Here is a 13695-nt window from a genome sequence, read left to right as displayed (position 1 = left end):
CTGGTGCTTCAGTAATAGAGGAGTGCTTCTTTCTGCCTTCTTACACTATCTTCAAGGAAAGGAGAACTGCATAAAAACATAAGCACTAGAAACTACATGCCTTCCGAGGAATCTTCAGCAATTTATCTACCAGATATCTAAGACATGACAAATACTACCTTTCACAACACAGTGTCTGAGTCTCTGTTGAAGACAGTGATATTTTTCTCTTAAAGGAACCCTTATGTCCTCAGGATTGGGAAATGCTTTCACAAAAATTTCTGCTACCTTCAGAAAAATTAAAAAAAGAGTTTCATGAGCAACATCATTTTTAATTAAAATAAAGTAAAAATCCTTTAATGTCTCTGATTTTCATTTAGTTTTTTTCACCTACATTCACATTACCTTTCTGATTGGTGGCAGTTCCCCAATAAGGCTCAAAATTAGATCCTGAATAAGTTCTTCAATATTAGAAAACCGAGAAAAGGGCAGCATTCTGTGTGCCCACTCCACTGCACTGAGACCGTGCTCAACCATACAAGAATCAAACTCCACTTCGACGTCCTAAATGGGTATTGAGAAATACATTTCCTTTTCACTTTAGATGGATAGATCAGGATGAGTTCAAAAGAAAGTTTGTCAGAAAACAATAAAACCTTCTATCAAGCAGTAATTTCCCAAGTAATGTTTGTTCATTTTTCTTATTCTTGTGTAGGTAAATACCTTTTTCCTCTCCACATTTTCTCTTGCTTTCTGATATTGCCTGCAACTATAGGATAACTTATCACGAACATGTAGCATCCAACACAAAGCACAAAGTTCTCTGAAGCAACCTAAACCAGGGATACAAATATAAAAGATTGGATTAGTATGTACATTACTATTATAACAACTTCACCTCTGCCGGGTATTTGTTTTTCCAGAACCAATGTCTTTATTTTGTTGATTATGAAACAAACATATGCTCATTGCCAACACCTTAAATAAAAGTCATGGAAATCCTTTCATAATTTTTATGCACATTATTCTAGAGTATTTCACGCATGTCAGTTGCATGAAAATATTGAAAACAGTTTTAGAATAAATAACATGCTCTATTTACTAGAGTAAATAAATTACTCTAGTAGTTTACTTGCTTTAAACTTCATAGTATATTGTAGATAATGTTCAAAGCCAATACACATAGCTCTACTTAATACTGTACAGCTCATTTATTTGGAAAATCATTTATGATAGGCATTTAAGTTTAAAATTTTTTAATACTAGAAACATACTTTCCATTATTGAACAATGTTTTTACTAAAAGCAATACAAGTACACAAATATATATATATAATTATACTATGCACGCTGTTTTGAAACTAGCTCTTCTTTTCACTTAATGTATCCTGGATACCTTTCCACGGTGGTTACACACACATATCTTTTCATTGCCAGCGTAATATTACACTGTATAGAAACTTCACCAAATCAAGTGCAAATTATATCATTATCAATATTTAGGCCTAATTTCTAAGCAAGCAGTTCATTTTGGACAAACCTATTGCTTTAACGGAAACTTCATCAAGCTTGCTGTCTCCAGTTGCTCCAGGTCGAAAGAATGCTACACCTTCTTTACAATAATTAAGTAATGACTCAGGGAAAGGACTCAATGAAGGAAGGGACCCTTTCATTCGAATCTGAAAGAATGATAGAATATGTTAATTATCAGTCATCTAAATCTATTTTTAAGGAAACTATAAAGCAACAAACAAGACAGGTAACATAAACCATAGAGAATGAAAAATACAGCATGGTTCTTATACTGTGTAAGAAAGTATCTCTGAAATGAACTATCCTTTCAGAAACTTGGCTCATATATTTAAATGTTTATTTATTTTGAGAGAGAGAGAGAAAAAAATGTGCACGGGGAAGGACAGAGAGAGAGAGAGAGAGAGAGAGAGAGAGAGAATCCAAAGCAGGTTCCGCACTGTCAGCTCATGGCCTGATGGCGGGGTTTGATCTCACAAACCCTGAGATCATGACGTGAGCCAAAATCAAGAGTCGAATACTTAACTGACTAAACCACCCAGGTGCCCCGCTCACAAATTTAATTCAAGAAATTCACTAAGTTAGAACACAAAAGAGAAAAGAAGGTTGTAGGCAATTTTTTCTGTCACTCAGTTTTGCCTATATAGAACTTGATGCTATTTGTCCTTTCCCCAAAGGTATAATAAAGAAATTTAAGCATCTAACTCTCATTCAAAATAAAACTATGTGCAGTACCTAAAAACAAATATGACAAAAGGTATATCTACCTACATAACTTTTTTTTTTTTTTGAGAGAGAGTGTGTGTGAGGGGGAAGAGGGGCAGAGGGAGAGAGAAAGAGAATTTTTTTTTTTTACTTTATTTATTTATTTACATCCAAGTTAGTTAGTATACAGTGCAACAATGATTTCAGGAGTAGAATCCTTAATGCCCCTTACCCATTTAGCCCAACCCCCCACAACCCCTCCAGTAACCCTCTGTTTGTTCTCCACCTTTAAGAGTCTCTTCTGTTTTGCCCCCCTCCCTGTTTTTATATTATTTTTGCTTCCCTTCCATTATGTTCATCTGTTCTTTGTCTTAAAGTCCTCATATGAATGAAGTTATATGATATTTGTCTTTCTCTGACTAATTTCACTTAGCATAATACCCTCTAGTCCATCCACATAGTTGCGAATGGCAAGATTTCGTTCTTTTTGATTGCCAAGTAATACTCCATTGTGTATATATACCACATCTTCTTTATCTGTTCATCTGTTGATGGACATTTGCGCTCTTCCATACTTTGGCTATTGTTGATAGTGCTGCTATAAACACTGGGGTACATGTGTGCCCTCAAAACAGCATACTTGTATCCCTTGAATAAATAACCTAGTAGTGCAATTTCTGGGTCATAGGGTAGGTCTACTTTTAATTTGAGAAAGAGAATCCTAATCAGGCTCCATGCTCAGCATACAGCCCAACGTGGGGCTCTATCCTACAACCCTGGGATCATGATCTGAGCTGAAATCAACAATCGGAGTCTCAACCAACTGAGCCACCCAGTTGTCCCTACCTACATAACTTTTTCTAAGAAAATGTGAACCTGATCAAGCCTCTGTATCTCAATGAATATAGTTTAATTACCAGTTCACAGGAAATAAAAGGAAAGAGGAACAAGTCAAATGACACTAAATGAATAAACTATCAAACAAATGCAGAATACGGTACAGAACAAATGACCAAGTTTCTCTACAAACCAAGAAAAGAAAAAGAAATTAAAGGAAACTGCTATAGAATAAAAGGAAAGGAATCTAAGGGACATACACCCAAAAATGAAAGGACTAGCGGCAGGCTTGTAATCTATTTTCTCCCTCTTCTATTCATTTCTACAAAGACAGGATCTTGTCAAATCCCCTTGTAAGCATTCTAATGACAGACTTCTTGTCAAACAATGATATTTACTAGATGTACAGAGCCTAGCTAGGTTGGTTATTATAAATACATCTATAATGCATGGATTTATGGAGTATGGCTCATTGGAAAATGTTACACAAGCTATATAATTAAAGAGATATAAAAAGGACATGTTCAATAAGTGATATAGTTCTCTTTTGTGTCATGATGTTAAACAGAGGCCAGGTCACATCCTTCCACAGCAAGAAAAATCTTGGGAGCAATGTAAGTCCAGGTTTCACCTGTGTCTTTTAGTTACCTATATCCTTGAAATTATTGGTATAAAGTTTGATCCTGGGTTAAGTCTTTTGATTCTTATGTGTCAGACCTGAAAATATAGTCCTTCCTATTATCTCATAATCAAACATGGGTTAACTTCAGTTGGACCTTGATTTCAAAAATCTATAAAAAAGACATTTTCAAAATAATCAGAGTAACTTTATTATGGACCAGGTATTGGAATTAATAAAGAATTATTGTTCACTTTGGTATAATGGTATGATGGTTTTAAAATATGTCCACAAATTCTTAACAATTCATTCCTTCAAAGGTACAGCCTAACTTCCCTCACCTTGAGGGTAGACCCTACTAGACCAACTAGTTTCTTTTTTTTTATTGTTTTTTTGTTTATTTATTTTTGAGAGAGAGAGAGAGATCATGAGCATGAGCGGGGGAGGGGAAGAGAGAGGGAGACAGAGAATGCAAAGTAGGCTCCAGGCTCTGAGTTGTCAGCACAGAGCCTGAGGCAGGGCTCGAACCCACAAACTGTGAGATCATGACCTGAGCCAAAGTCGGACGCTAAACCAACTGAGCCACCCAGGTGCCCCTAGACCAGCTAGTTTCTAACGAACAGAATACAGAAGTGGTTGTATGGGATTTCTGGGATTAAATCATAACGGCATTGTAGCTTCCACCTTGCTGTCTTTTGGATCACTTGCTCAAGGGGACGCCTCTGGCCAACAACCAGCACCAACTTCTTAGCCATGTGCACGAGCCATCTTGTAATCAGATGTCTGGCCCCTATCAGTTGTTCAGATTCCTGCAACTCCAGGTCACATTTTAGTATGAACTTCATGAGAAACATGATTTTTTGCTTCCATGAATAAAGACCTTATAATTTTGGTAGCAACAAGTGTTCCGCCATTCCCACCAATTAGAAAACATTAATTTACTACAACTAAATCTGTAGTTAAATTATATGCCCAATAAAGTCTAAATGAAAAAGGCAGAGAAAACAGCAATACAGGAGAATATAGAAGTATATACACTTATATATTGTACATACTTCTATAAGAATGGATCTCCACATCTTTGGCACCTCTCCCAATGTCAATAAATACACAGGCTAACAATAAAACTATCAGATGTATTTTAGGAAGACTGAATTAGAGGGAATTTACAGGTCACTTGTGTGTATAGCTGAGGGGTTGACAACAAGCTTTAAAGGTAAGCCACAAGACAAACAGGGCACTGGACAGTCAGAGTGGCAATGACTATACACCCAAAGGCCCTAGTCTGCAGCCTGTTACTCCTCTGAGGAATGTCTTTAGCTGTGTTGATAATTTTAAGAGAATCTGCACAGTCTTTATGCTAGCTGCATTAATTAAAGCTAGATTAAATGAGATGACTGTTGGGATTTAGTACATAAGATAAAACCTCAATGGAAATCTAATTACAACTTTATTGTAGAAAACTGTTTACTTAAATAATTTTTAAAATGAAGTTTCCTATAACAAATAATCAGGCTCAGCAGACCTTGAAACTATTAAAACCAATCTTTCAATAATACAGGAAAACTCTTTGCCATACTTTAAAAACAACTTTGGGATAACAAGATACAGAATGGGTACAGTTTCATCTTACATTTTTATAGTAGCTGTATGCAAATTTCACAAATCGTTCTCTCTAAAAAAAGTCTAATTTTCAAAAACAACTTGGTAACTTCTCAAAGTCTAAAGTTTCCTACCAAAAATAGTAAATTCTTGTTTTAAACATAATCAAGGGCCAAATTAAAGACATTTAGGGCTAATAATATTTAGTTCCACATTTCACAGAGACAGACAACTGGCCTACAAAGGATGTGCAGCTGGAGAAGGGACATACCAACAAATGTCCCATCTGACTGTTGATCAGGTAAGAAGGCAACTACGACTCAGCTGAAGTCAGTGTGGAAGGGGATGATGGCCCCAGAATCACACTGAATTGCACATCCCAGAAGATAGCAAGGGAGAGACTCCAACTGGTGGAGAGTACTGAAAGGAAACACACAGCCAAGAACCAACTCTAACCTCCCAGGGCTTGACCCCACATTAGTCCCCACAGAACACAGTAGATAGTATTTCAGAGCGAAGTCGGGGAAAACCCTGAACTGAGCTTACATCTTCAATGATGGTGGGACAAAGAAAAAAAGTAACTGAAACTACCTACATCTAACTACCAGTTATATATAACTTACTATATTATACTTTGTATTGTCAGACAGGATGGGACTAACAAAGAGACTCAGTTCAGAGTCCTTATCTTTCAGCAGAAAAAATTTAGTCTGGCTAGGTTGCTTATTATAAACAAACCTGAAATCTATTGATTCATAGTATAGGATTCCTTGGGAAAATGTCATGATTATAAATATTTGGAGATATTAATAAATATTAGTATATTTAAATAGTTTAACATAGCATAGCACATAAATGACTGAGACATCTCCACACCTTCTGCATGACTTTTCTTGCCCATCTCAACTGCAAGATGTACCACTGTGCTACCGGAAAAGAACAGCGAGCTGCCCGGAAAAGCAAGAGAACACGCTGAAGGATTCCAGACACCTTTTGGCGATTATCCTTTTCAGCTTTTAAAAGAAGATCATCACCATCTTCCTAAAGAAAATAAAACAATCGATTCTTAGTAGATAGTAATATGAAAATTTTAAATGTTACAGTGAAAATAAAAATAGTGCTTCTCAAACTAGAATGTTCCTGGAGATTTATGAAGGATATTTTGAGGGATGGCCTCAGATTTCAACTATAGCTATTTCTAGTGTCAAAGAAATTTCTCTCATCTCAAATAATGTAAAGGGCTAAATTGACCCTAAGCCTAAGTCTTCCCCTATAAGCAGTTAAAGCCCACCACTCCAGACTCCATTGGTAGAATGTTATAAAGAGGGCTCCTTTTAAGGAGAATGCCTTTTCCCTTCTATTCCTGGAAAAATCCTTATATTTCAATGTCGGCCCCTCTGTGAAGCTCTCCTGTTGTGTGTGACTATGGCACTTTGCTCAGACATCCATGACAATTTTCACTAAATTATTCTGTACTGATTCATGTATGTTTCCCACCATACTGAGATCTACTCAAAAGCAAAGACCTTGTCATCTATCTTTGTATTAACATAATGCATAGAATAAAGTCCAGCATGTAGTAGAATCCAACAAACGTTTGCTGAATAAACACTAACAAGCCAGTAGCTAAAAATTAGTTTCTAGAGAATGAGACAGTATCTAAACATTTGCTTCCCCATCATCCTACCACAGTTACTTCTTCACAGTACTCAATTTTTAATGGAGTATCTGCCCTTCCCCTACATAGCCCATATGATTCAGTGAGAGCTGATACTTCCCCAGCTCTCAGGGGAAGGCCCTAAGGGGCTACAAAATGTACTTTGCATTATCCCTAGCCAAGAGTGACTCCCAGTACCCTTGCCTGGAATGCTGGAGAAGAAATACTTGTACTGTTTTTGTTTTTCCCCTTCTCTCTCCCTCTGGACATGGACAAGGTATCCTTAGAAGCTGCTGGCAGCCATTCTGCTCCCACAAAGAGAGATGGACTTAAGTTGAAACTGCCACCTTAGAAAATAAACTAGAGAGAAAGAGCTCAAGTCTGTGGTAGCATAACTGAGTCAAAAGGCTACCCTACTTAACTGGACTTCTTAATTATGCCAGCCAACTTACCAAGTTTTCTATTATACCCAGTCCAAAGGGTCCTAATTGATATAGAGTGATACTTAGGAGAAATCCTACCACTGAGGATTATTTTAATAAAAACAAAATAATAAATCGAATCACTACTAAGGATAGTAACCACTCAAACTAATATCAGCACAGGCTATTCCAAAAATAGCTTAAATGGTATTCCTAATTTCTAAACCAATGTGTTGAAGACTCAGATGTGACAGAAAAGAGAATTATTAAGAAATACAATGGACTATTTATTTCTTCCATGTATAACATATTACATTTGGAATATCAATAAATGAAATATTTTTAACCTATTGAAATATAACCTTAAATATAACAAATAACAATATAAGAAAAAACTCAAAAAGGAAAAGAAAAAACCAGGTAAGAGATAGAGGCTGCTAATACTAAAACAGTACGCAGTAAAAAAACAATACCAGAATCACTTAAAAATATCAATCAAACATTAAAATAATTTGCATTCATACTTTAAATCTTAAAGCCAGCTAATTATAATGTTGTGATTTTTAGTGAGAGCAGAGAAAAAGTTCCTGAGAGGAACACTGTCTTGCTGTTTATATGACAGAACTATCAATTGAATAGTGCAGGAGAAAAAAATGACCGATCAAATTAAAAAAAAAAAAATCAAAAGAAGTCTTTCAAAAGAATCAAAGACAATGAGGTAAATAAAAGACCAAAATAATGTAGGTCTTGTAAAATCTGACATTTATTATTTATTACCCTAAACAAACATCTATTTTTTTAAAACCTGCATATAGAGAATCCTCTCTTGATTTTGTTTTATTATTGCAATAATTTTAATATTTATTGAATGTGTACTATGTGTCCTAGGCCCTAAGGTAAAAGCTTTTACAGAATATCTCATTTAATCCTAACAATAATATTATTACAGGTACTATCATCATCTGCATTTTACAGATAAGGAAACTTAAACAGTTTAGTACATTGCTTAAGATTATACAATTAATAAACAGCAAAGCTAGGATCTGGAAGTTTGTCTTCAGACCTTGCATTCCTAACTTGATAATTATTATCAAGTTGTCTATTGTAAAATTTGGCTAAAATCAACTTTAAATTAATTAAAAGGTTAAGAACTAAGCTTACTTCACTAAGAATAGCTGGCTGAGGACAATATAATGGAGGAGCCGGGAGATACAAGCCGACCGGGACTAAGCCCCACAGTCTCTTACTGAAGTCCTTGGCAGAGTTTAGCAGAAGTTGAAACGTCTCTGAAAGAATATCTGCATCAGCCATAACTGCTGCTTTCAGTAATTCCTGCACTGAACCAAAGAGGAGATTTGCATCTTCTTCTTCAATGGGATCTACCAAATACAAAATTAAGTAAAATAGTTAAAATTTATATTATGCTGATCCTATTTTGTAGTATAAAATTTCGTACCTGAAAAAAATTATCATCAAAAATGAACATAACGGTTGACATGCAAAACATCTCAACTTCTACACAGAAATTTAATAACTATTCTGTTACTTTAAGATTATAGAGTGGGGGCAGGGGCGCCTGGATGGCTCAGTCAGTTGAGTATCTGCTCAGGTATTCAGCTCAGGTCATGATCTCATGGTTTGTGGGTTCGAGCCCTGTATTGGGCTCTGTGCTGACAGCTTGGAGCCTGCTTCTGATTCTGTGTCTCCCTCTCTCTGTACCTCCCCAACTTGTGCTCTGTCTCTCTGTCTCTCTCTCAAAAATAAATAAATATTAAAAAAAATTAAAAAAAAAAAAAAAGATTATAGAGGGGTGCAGTGCCTGGATGGCTCAGTAGGTTAAGCACTGGACTCCTGATTTGGGCTTAGGTCATGATCTCATGGTTTATGAGCGCCAGCCCCGCATCAGGCTCCATGTTGGGTGTGGAGTCTACTTAAGATTCTCTTTCTCTCTGCCTCTCCTGTGTATGCTCGCTCTATCAAATAAACAAATAAAAATTAAAAAATTTTAAAAGATCAGAGCATAAGACCTTTTGCAAAATTATACAAGATATTATAATAACAACAACTATGTAACAAAAATATACTTGGAACATAGTCCTGAGTTAAAAAATAATAAATGAAAAAATACTGATGGGAAAAAAGTATCAAGAAAGACACCAAAATAAAATACAACATTACGTGAATGCAGCTAGTGGGAGAGTAATTTTTTTTCTTAACACTCCACCATAGTACTTTTTTAACTGATTGAGCCACCCAGGTGTCCCTTTTAGTCTTTTTTTTTCAAAACCAACTTTCATGTAGTTACATTTTCTCTCCATTTATTTTCAAAAATATTGGCAGGTAATTATCAAAGTTTTCAGTAAGATTTCCAGGTATTATGCATTCTTTCCGGAAAGAGAAGTTACAATTAGTAAGTTCTAAGAATCTAGAGTTAGAAGCCTCTCTGCTAATGGAGACAAGAACTAATAAAACCAAAGCGTCCTACAGTAGTCAGCACATACAACTTTAAGTACCCAACTTCATTACTTTTCATCTAAATGTCTCCAGCTATAAAACAAATTTTACAGGGCTCCTGAGTAAATCTATGTAATATATGTGATATTACATTATTTTTAATTTTGTAATACTACTATAAAATTTTCAAATTAAAAACAAAACCAACTCTGTGATTTATGCACTAGGCAAGAGTTGAACTAAATACTTTTAAGTACCCTCCTGTTTATGAGATTCTACGACTCTATGACTGCAAAAGAAAATAATCCAAATATAGCAAAATACAACTAGTCAAAAAATATGTATGAAAAATCAGAGTATCATTCAGTTACTGATCATTGTTTTTTGAGCTGGCATAAATTTTAGAAGCTCCCATGATTAAGAATAAATAGCATACTTTTATATTTGATAAGCTTACTTCAAAGTGTTAATATATTTATGGATATTAATAAGCTTTTTAAAATATCAGCAGGTTTATATCAATTAAGCTGATATATATGTCAGACTATATGTAGGTAACACACCTGTAAATTGTTTGTATTTTGAGCCCATTTCATTTTTTGTTTCCAAAGAGGCTGGCCGACCTAAAAAACACTGCAGTTTTTCCTGGAAAATCTGTGCTGGAGTCATATTTATTGGCAAATTCAGACCCTTTTTCTTGGACCTGAAATCACATCAAATTAAGGAAAATGAATCCAAATTCTGAAAAAAGGAAATATTAACACATTAAGAGCTAAACATGAAATGTTAAGAAACAGTGAAATTTACTTTTATTCATCCTCTATTTTAAAAAGTAATAATGGGGGGAAAATAATTGGGGAAATATAACATTAAGGAGATTTTTAAGGGTCTCCAGGATTATGATACTAATATACCTTCCCATCATTATTTCCCATTGCTGCCCTCCACACTATTCGATCCAAATTGAACCAAACTTGTCTTTTGCCATATGCCTTTGCTCATGTTTGGAATGTTATCTCTCTCCACAGCTACTCAATTTGTTGAGATTCTGTCTTTCCTTCAATGCCCATCTAAATGTTATCTCCATTTCCTGTCCTATGCCCATTTGATATTATTGCTCTCTCCACTGCACCACTGGCACTTTTCTTACCATATTATCTAAATTATAATAATGTTTTGTGCTCGCTTTGGCAGCACACACACTAAATTACAATAATGTTTTGCCTTAATTTCTCTACTAAACTATAAATGCCTTAAACATGGAGTCTATGTACCATTTAATTTTATATCCATTAAACTACCTGGCACAGAGCTTAGTACAGAGCACTTACTTAAGAAATACACATATGTTGAATTATTGAACTGAAAAATATCAAAGATATAGTAGTACTATAATAGAAAAGTTAAAATATAGAGATTAGATTTATTAGCTTAAAATTCAAACCCTACTTAAAATAGGCAAACTCTCCCACTGACTATAAGCACTTTGAGGACATTACTAACAAATGTGCTAAATAAAAAGGTTGTTGTTTTTTTTTAAATAAAAGATTTAACACAAAAGAGCTGCTGAGCTGTCCAACACAGTAGCCCCTAACTGCATTTAGCTATTTAAATTTAAATTAGGTTGAAAATTCAATTCTTTGGTCTTATTAGCCACAATTCAAGTGCTCAATGGTTACATGTGGCTAACAGCTATCATACTGAACTGCACATAGAGAACATTTCCATCACTGAAGAAAGTTTTATTGGACAATTCTGGACTAAGGATTCCACAAAGTGCATAAATGCCAGCAATGAGAGAAATAAAAAATAGTTAGATGATACTATTATACTGTTTCTCAACCTACGTTTGCCTAAAAATACATACCTTGTGAAATTACTATCATGTTTACAGAATAGTTGGAAGGCCACACCAATTGAAACAGATGTCTTCCAGTCTCCAAGCTTATGTGCCAACCACACAGCCTCTGGAACTAGGCCACCAATAAGTAATAATTCAAGGGCATATTCAACTGTCCAAACATTAGAAAGATTCTGATCTCTTACAACACTGGCCACCTTAGAGTGTTGCAGAGGAATAAGTCGAAGGGAGTGTTCTATGTGTAAATAAAAGAAAATGGATATTAACAATTACATTTATCAGAATCACTCCTCCTCACATACTTATATACCTTTTTTTTATTAAGATTTTATTTTTAAGTAATCTCTACACTGAACATGGGGCTTGAACTTATAACCTGGAGATCAAGAGTTGCATGCTCCACTGACTGAGCCAGCCAGGAGCCCCTATCTCTTTAATTAGTATTTTCTAATAATCAGCCTCAACTGCTGATATGTTATTGGAGATACGTTTTTTGAAACAGTGCTCCAGCTATTTCCCTGTTAACTTTGGGTAAAATACAAGTTAGACAAGGAGATAGCAGCTCACGAAATGCTCTAAAGTGCTAGTGTAGTAGCTATATGTATACACACACCTCCATAAAGTGAAAGAGAACTTCCATAGACGTTTAAACCATTTGGGGGATTCTTTGATGAATAAAGTTCTCAAGAAAGTGATCTAAAACTAAATGTTGGTTGAATCAAGGTAGAAGCAGGACTATGGGTATCTTCTGAACCTAAACCTGGTGGAATTTGTCACACACCTTACATGGAGGGCCCATCTTTGAAGCAAGTGTCCATCCCGTGCACACTTGCTTCAACGGAAGCAAGTAAGGTACAAAATGGTTTAAAATAATACTTAACATACTCCAGTTTGTTTGTTTGTTTTTAGCACTGAAGAATATGACTCATTAGTGGGTCATGAAATAAATGCCAGCATTCTTAAAAAATGGAACAGAACAGGATACAGAAACAGAAGAGATAGCATCAGAGTACATTACATAAAACAAATATAAATACAATTTAATGAAAATGCTGTGTCAGATAATATAAACATACAAATGTACACTTAAATGTACTGGGCCACAGTGTACAATTTATTACTGTGGGCTGCTCTGAAATACATCTCTATTTCTCCTACTAGAAATGTGGAGGGCAGACTGCATTTTACATGACTTTGCATTCCTTATAGTGTCATACAATAAAAAACTAATTTGAGGTAAAATTCAAGCATTAAGTATTCAGTATATTAGTGTCTCTAAGAGAGTAGAAAAGAACGATTTTCAAAAGTCCTGACTCAATGACAAGATTTCAGTCTGGTTTGGGATTAAATACAAAGGGTCCTATCTTTCTCCCTAGCCTTCTATATTTTCCCCTAATTAAAATAACATGAGGGGAGCCATGATGGCTCAGTCAGTTAAGCATCTGACTCGATTTTGGCTCAGGTCATGATCTCACAGATGGTGAGTTCAAGCCCCACATTGAGGTGAGTTCTGCCCCTCTGCTCACTTGCACGCTTGCTCTCTCTCTCTCTCTCCCTCTCTCAAAATAAATACTTTGTAAAAAAAGTAACATGAACAAGCCACTTGGAAATACAATGCCTGAACTATTTTTTTAAGTCTATTTATTATTTTGAAAGAAAGAATGTGAGCAGGAGAAAAGGGAGCAGGGCAGAGAGAGGGAGAGAGAGAGAGAGAATCTCAAGCAGGCTCCATGCTGTTAGCATGGATCTCAGATCTCACGAACCATAAAATCATGGTCTGAGCCAAAATCAAGAGTCAGATACTTAACCAACTCAGCCACCCAGGTGCCCTGAACTGCTATTTTTTTAAAAAAATACATATTGCTGGGGTGCCTGGGTGGCTCGGCTGGCTGAGTGTCCAACTTTGGCTCAGGTCATGATCTTACAGTTTGTGAGTTCAAGCTCTACATTGGGCTCACTGCTGTCAACTCTGTCCACCTCTCTCTCTGCCCCCCTCTCTCTCGATCTCTCACAAAAATAAAACATTTTA

At 35.5% G+C, this 13695-nt stretch overlaps 1 protein-coding gene across 6 annotated transcripts in view; it reads right to left on the bottom strand.

Moving 5' to 3' along the window:
- The window catches only part of CPLANE1 (ciliogenesis and planar polarity effector 1), a 138975-nt gene that overhangs the window by 87039 nt on the left and 38241 nt on the right, over positions 1–13695 (bottom strand). For all 6 annotated transcript variants that reach the window (XM_042996319.1, XM_042996351.1, XM_042996355.1 and 3 more), the window contains exons 17-24: positions 11673–11901; positions 10369–10508; positions 8513–8730; positions 6149–6313; positions 1520–1658; positions 703–812; positions 385–543; positions 159–267 (exon numbers count right to left, since the gene is read on the bottom strand). In XM_042996319.1, the coding sequence (XP_042852253.1) occupies positions 159–267; positions 385–543; positions 703–812; positions 1520–1658; positions 6149–6313; positions 8513–8730; positions 10369–10508; positions 11673–11901 (1269 nt within the window). The remainder of the gene's footprint in view (positions 1–158; positions 268–384; positions 544–702; positions 813–1519; positions 1659–6148; positions 6314–8512; positions 8731–10368; positions 10509–11672; positions 11902–13695) is intronic.

The sequence above is a fragment of the Panthera tigris genome, chromosome A1 (genome assembly GCF_018350195.1).
Source record: "Panthera tigris isolate Pti1 chromosome A1, P.tigris_Pti1_mat1.1, whole genome shotgun sequence".
Classification (NCBI taxonomy): domain Eukaryota; kingdom Metazoa; phylum Chordata; class Mammalia; order Carnivora; family Felidae; genus Panthera; species Panthera tigris.
This window is presented reverse-complemented; position numbering and strand designations above follow the sequence as displayed.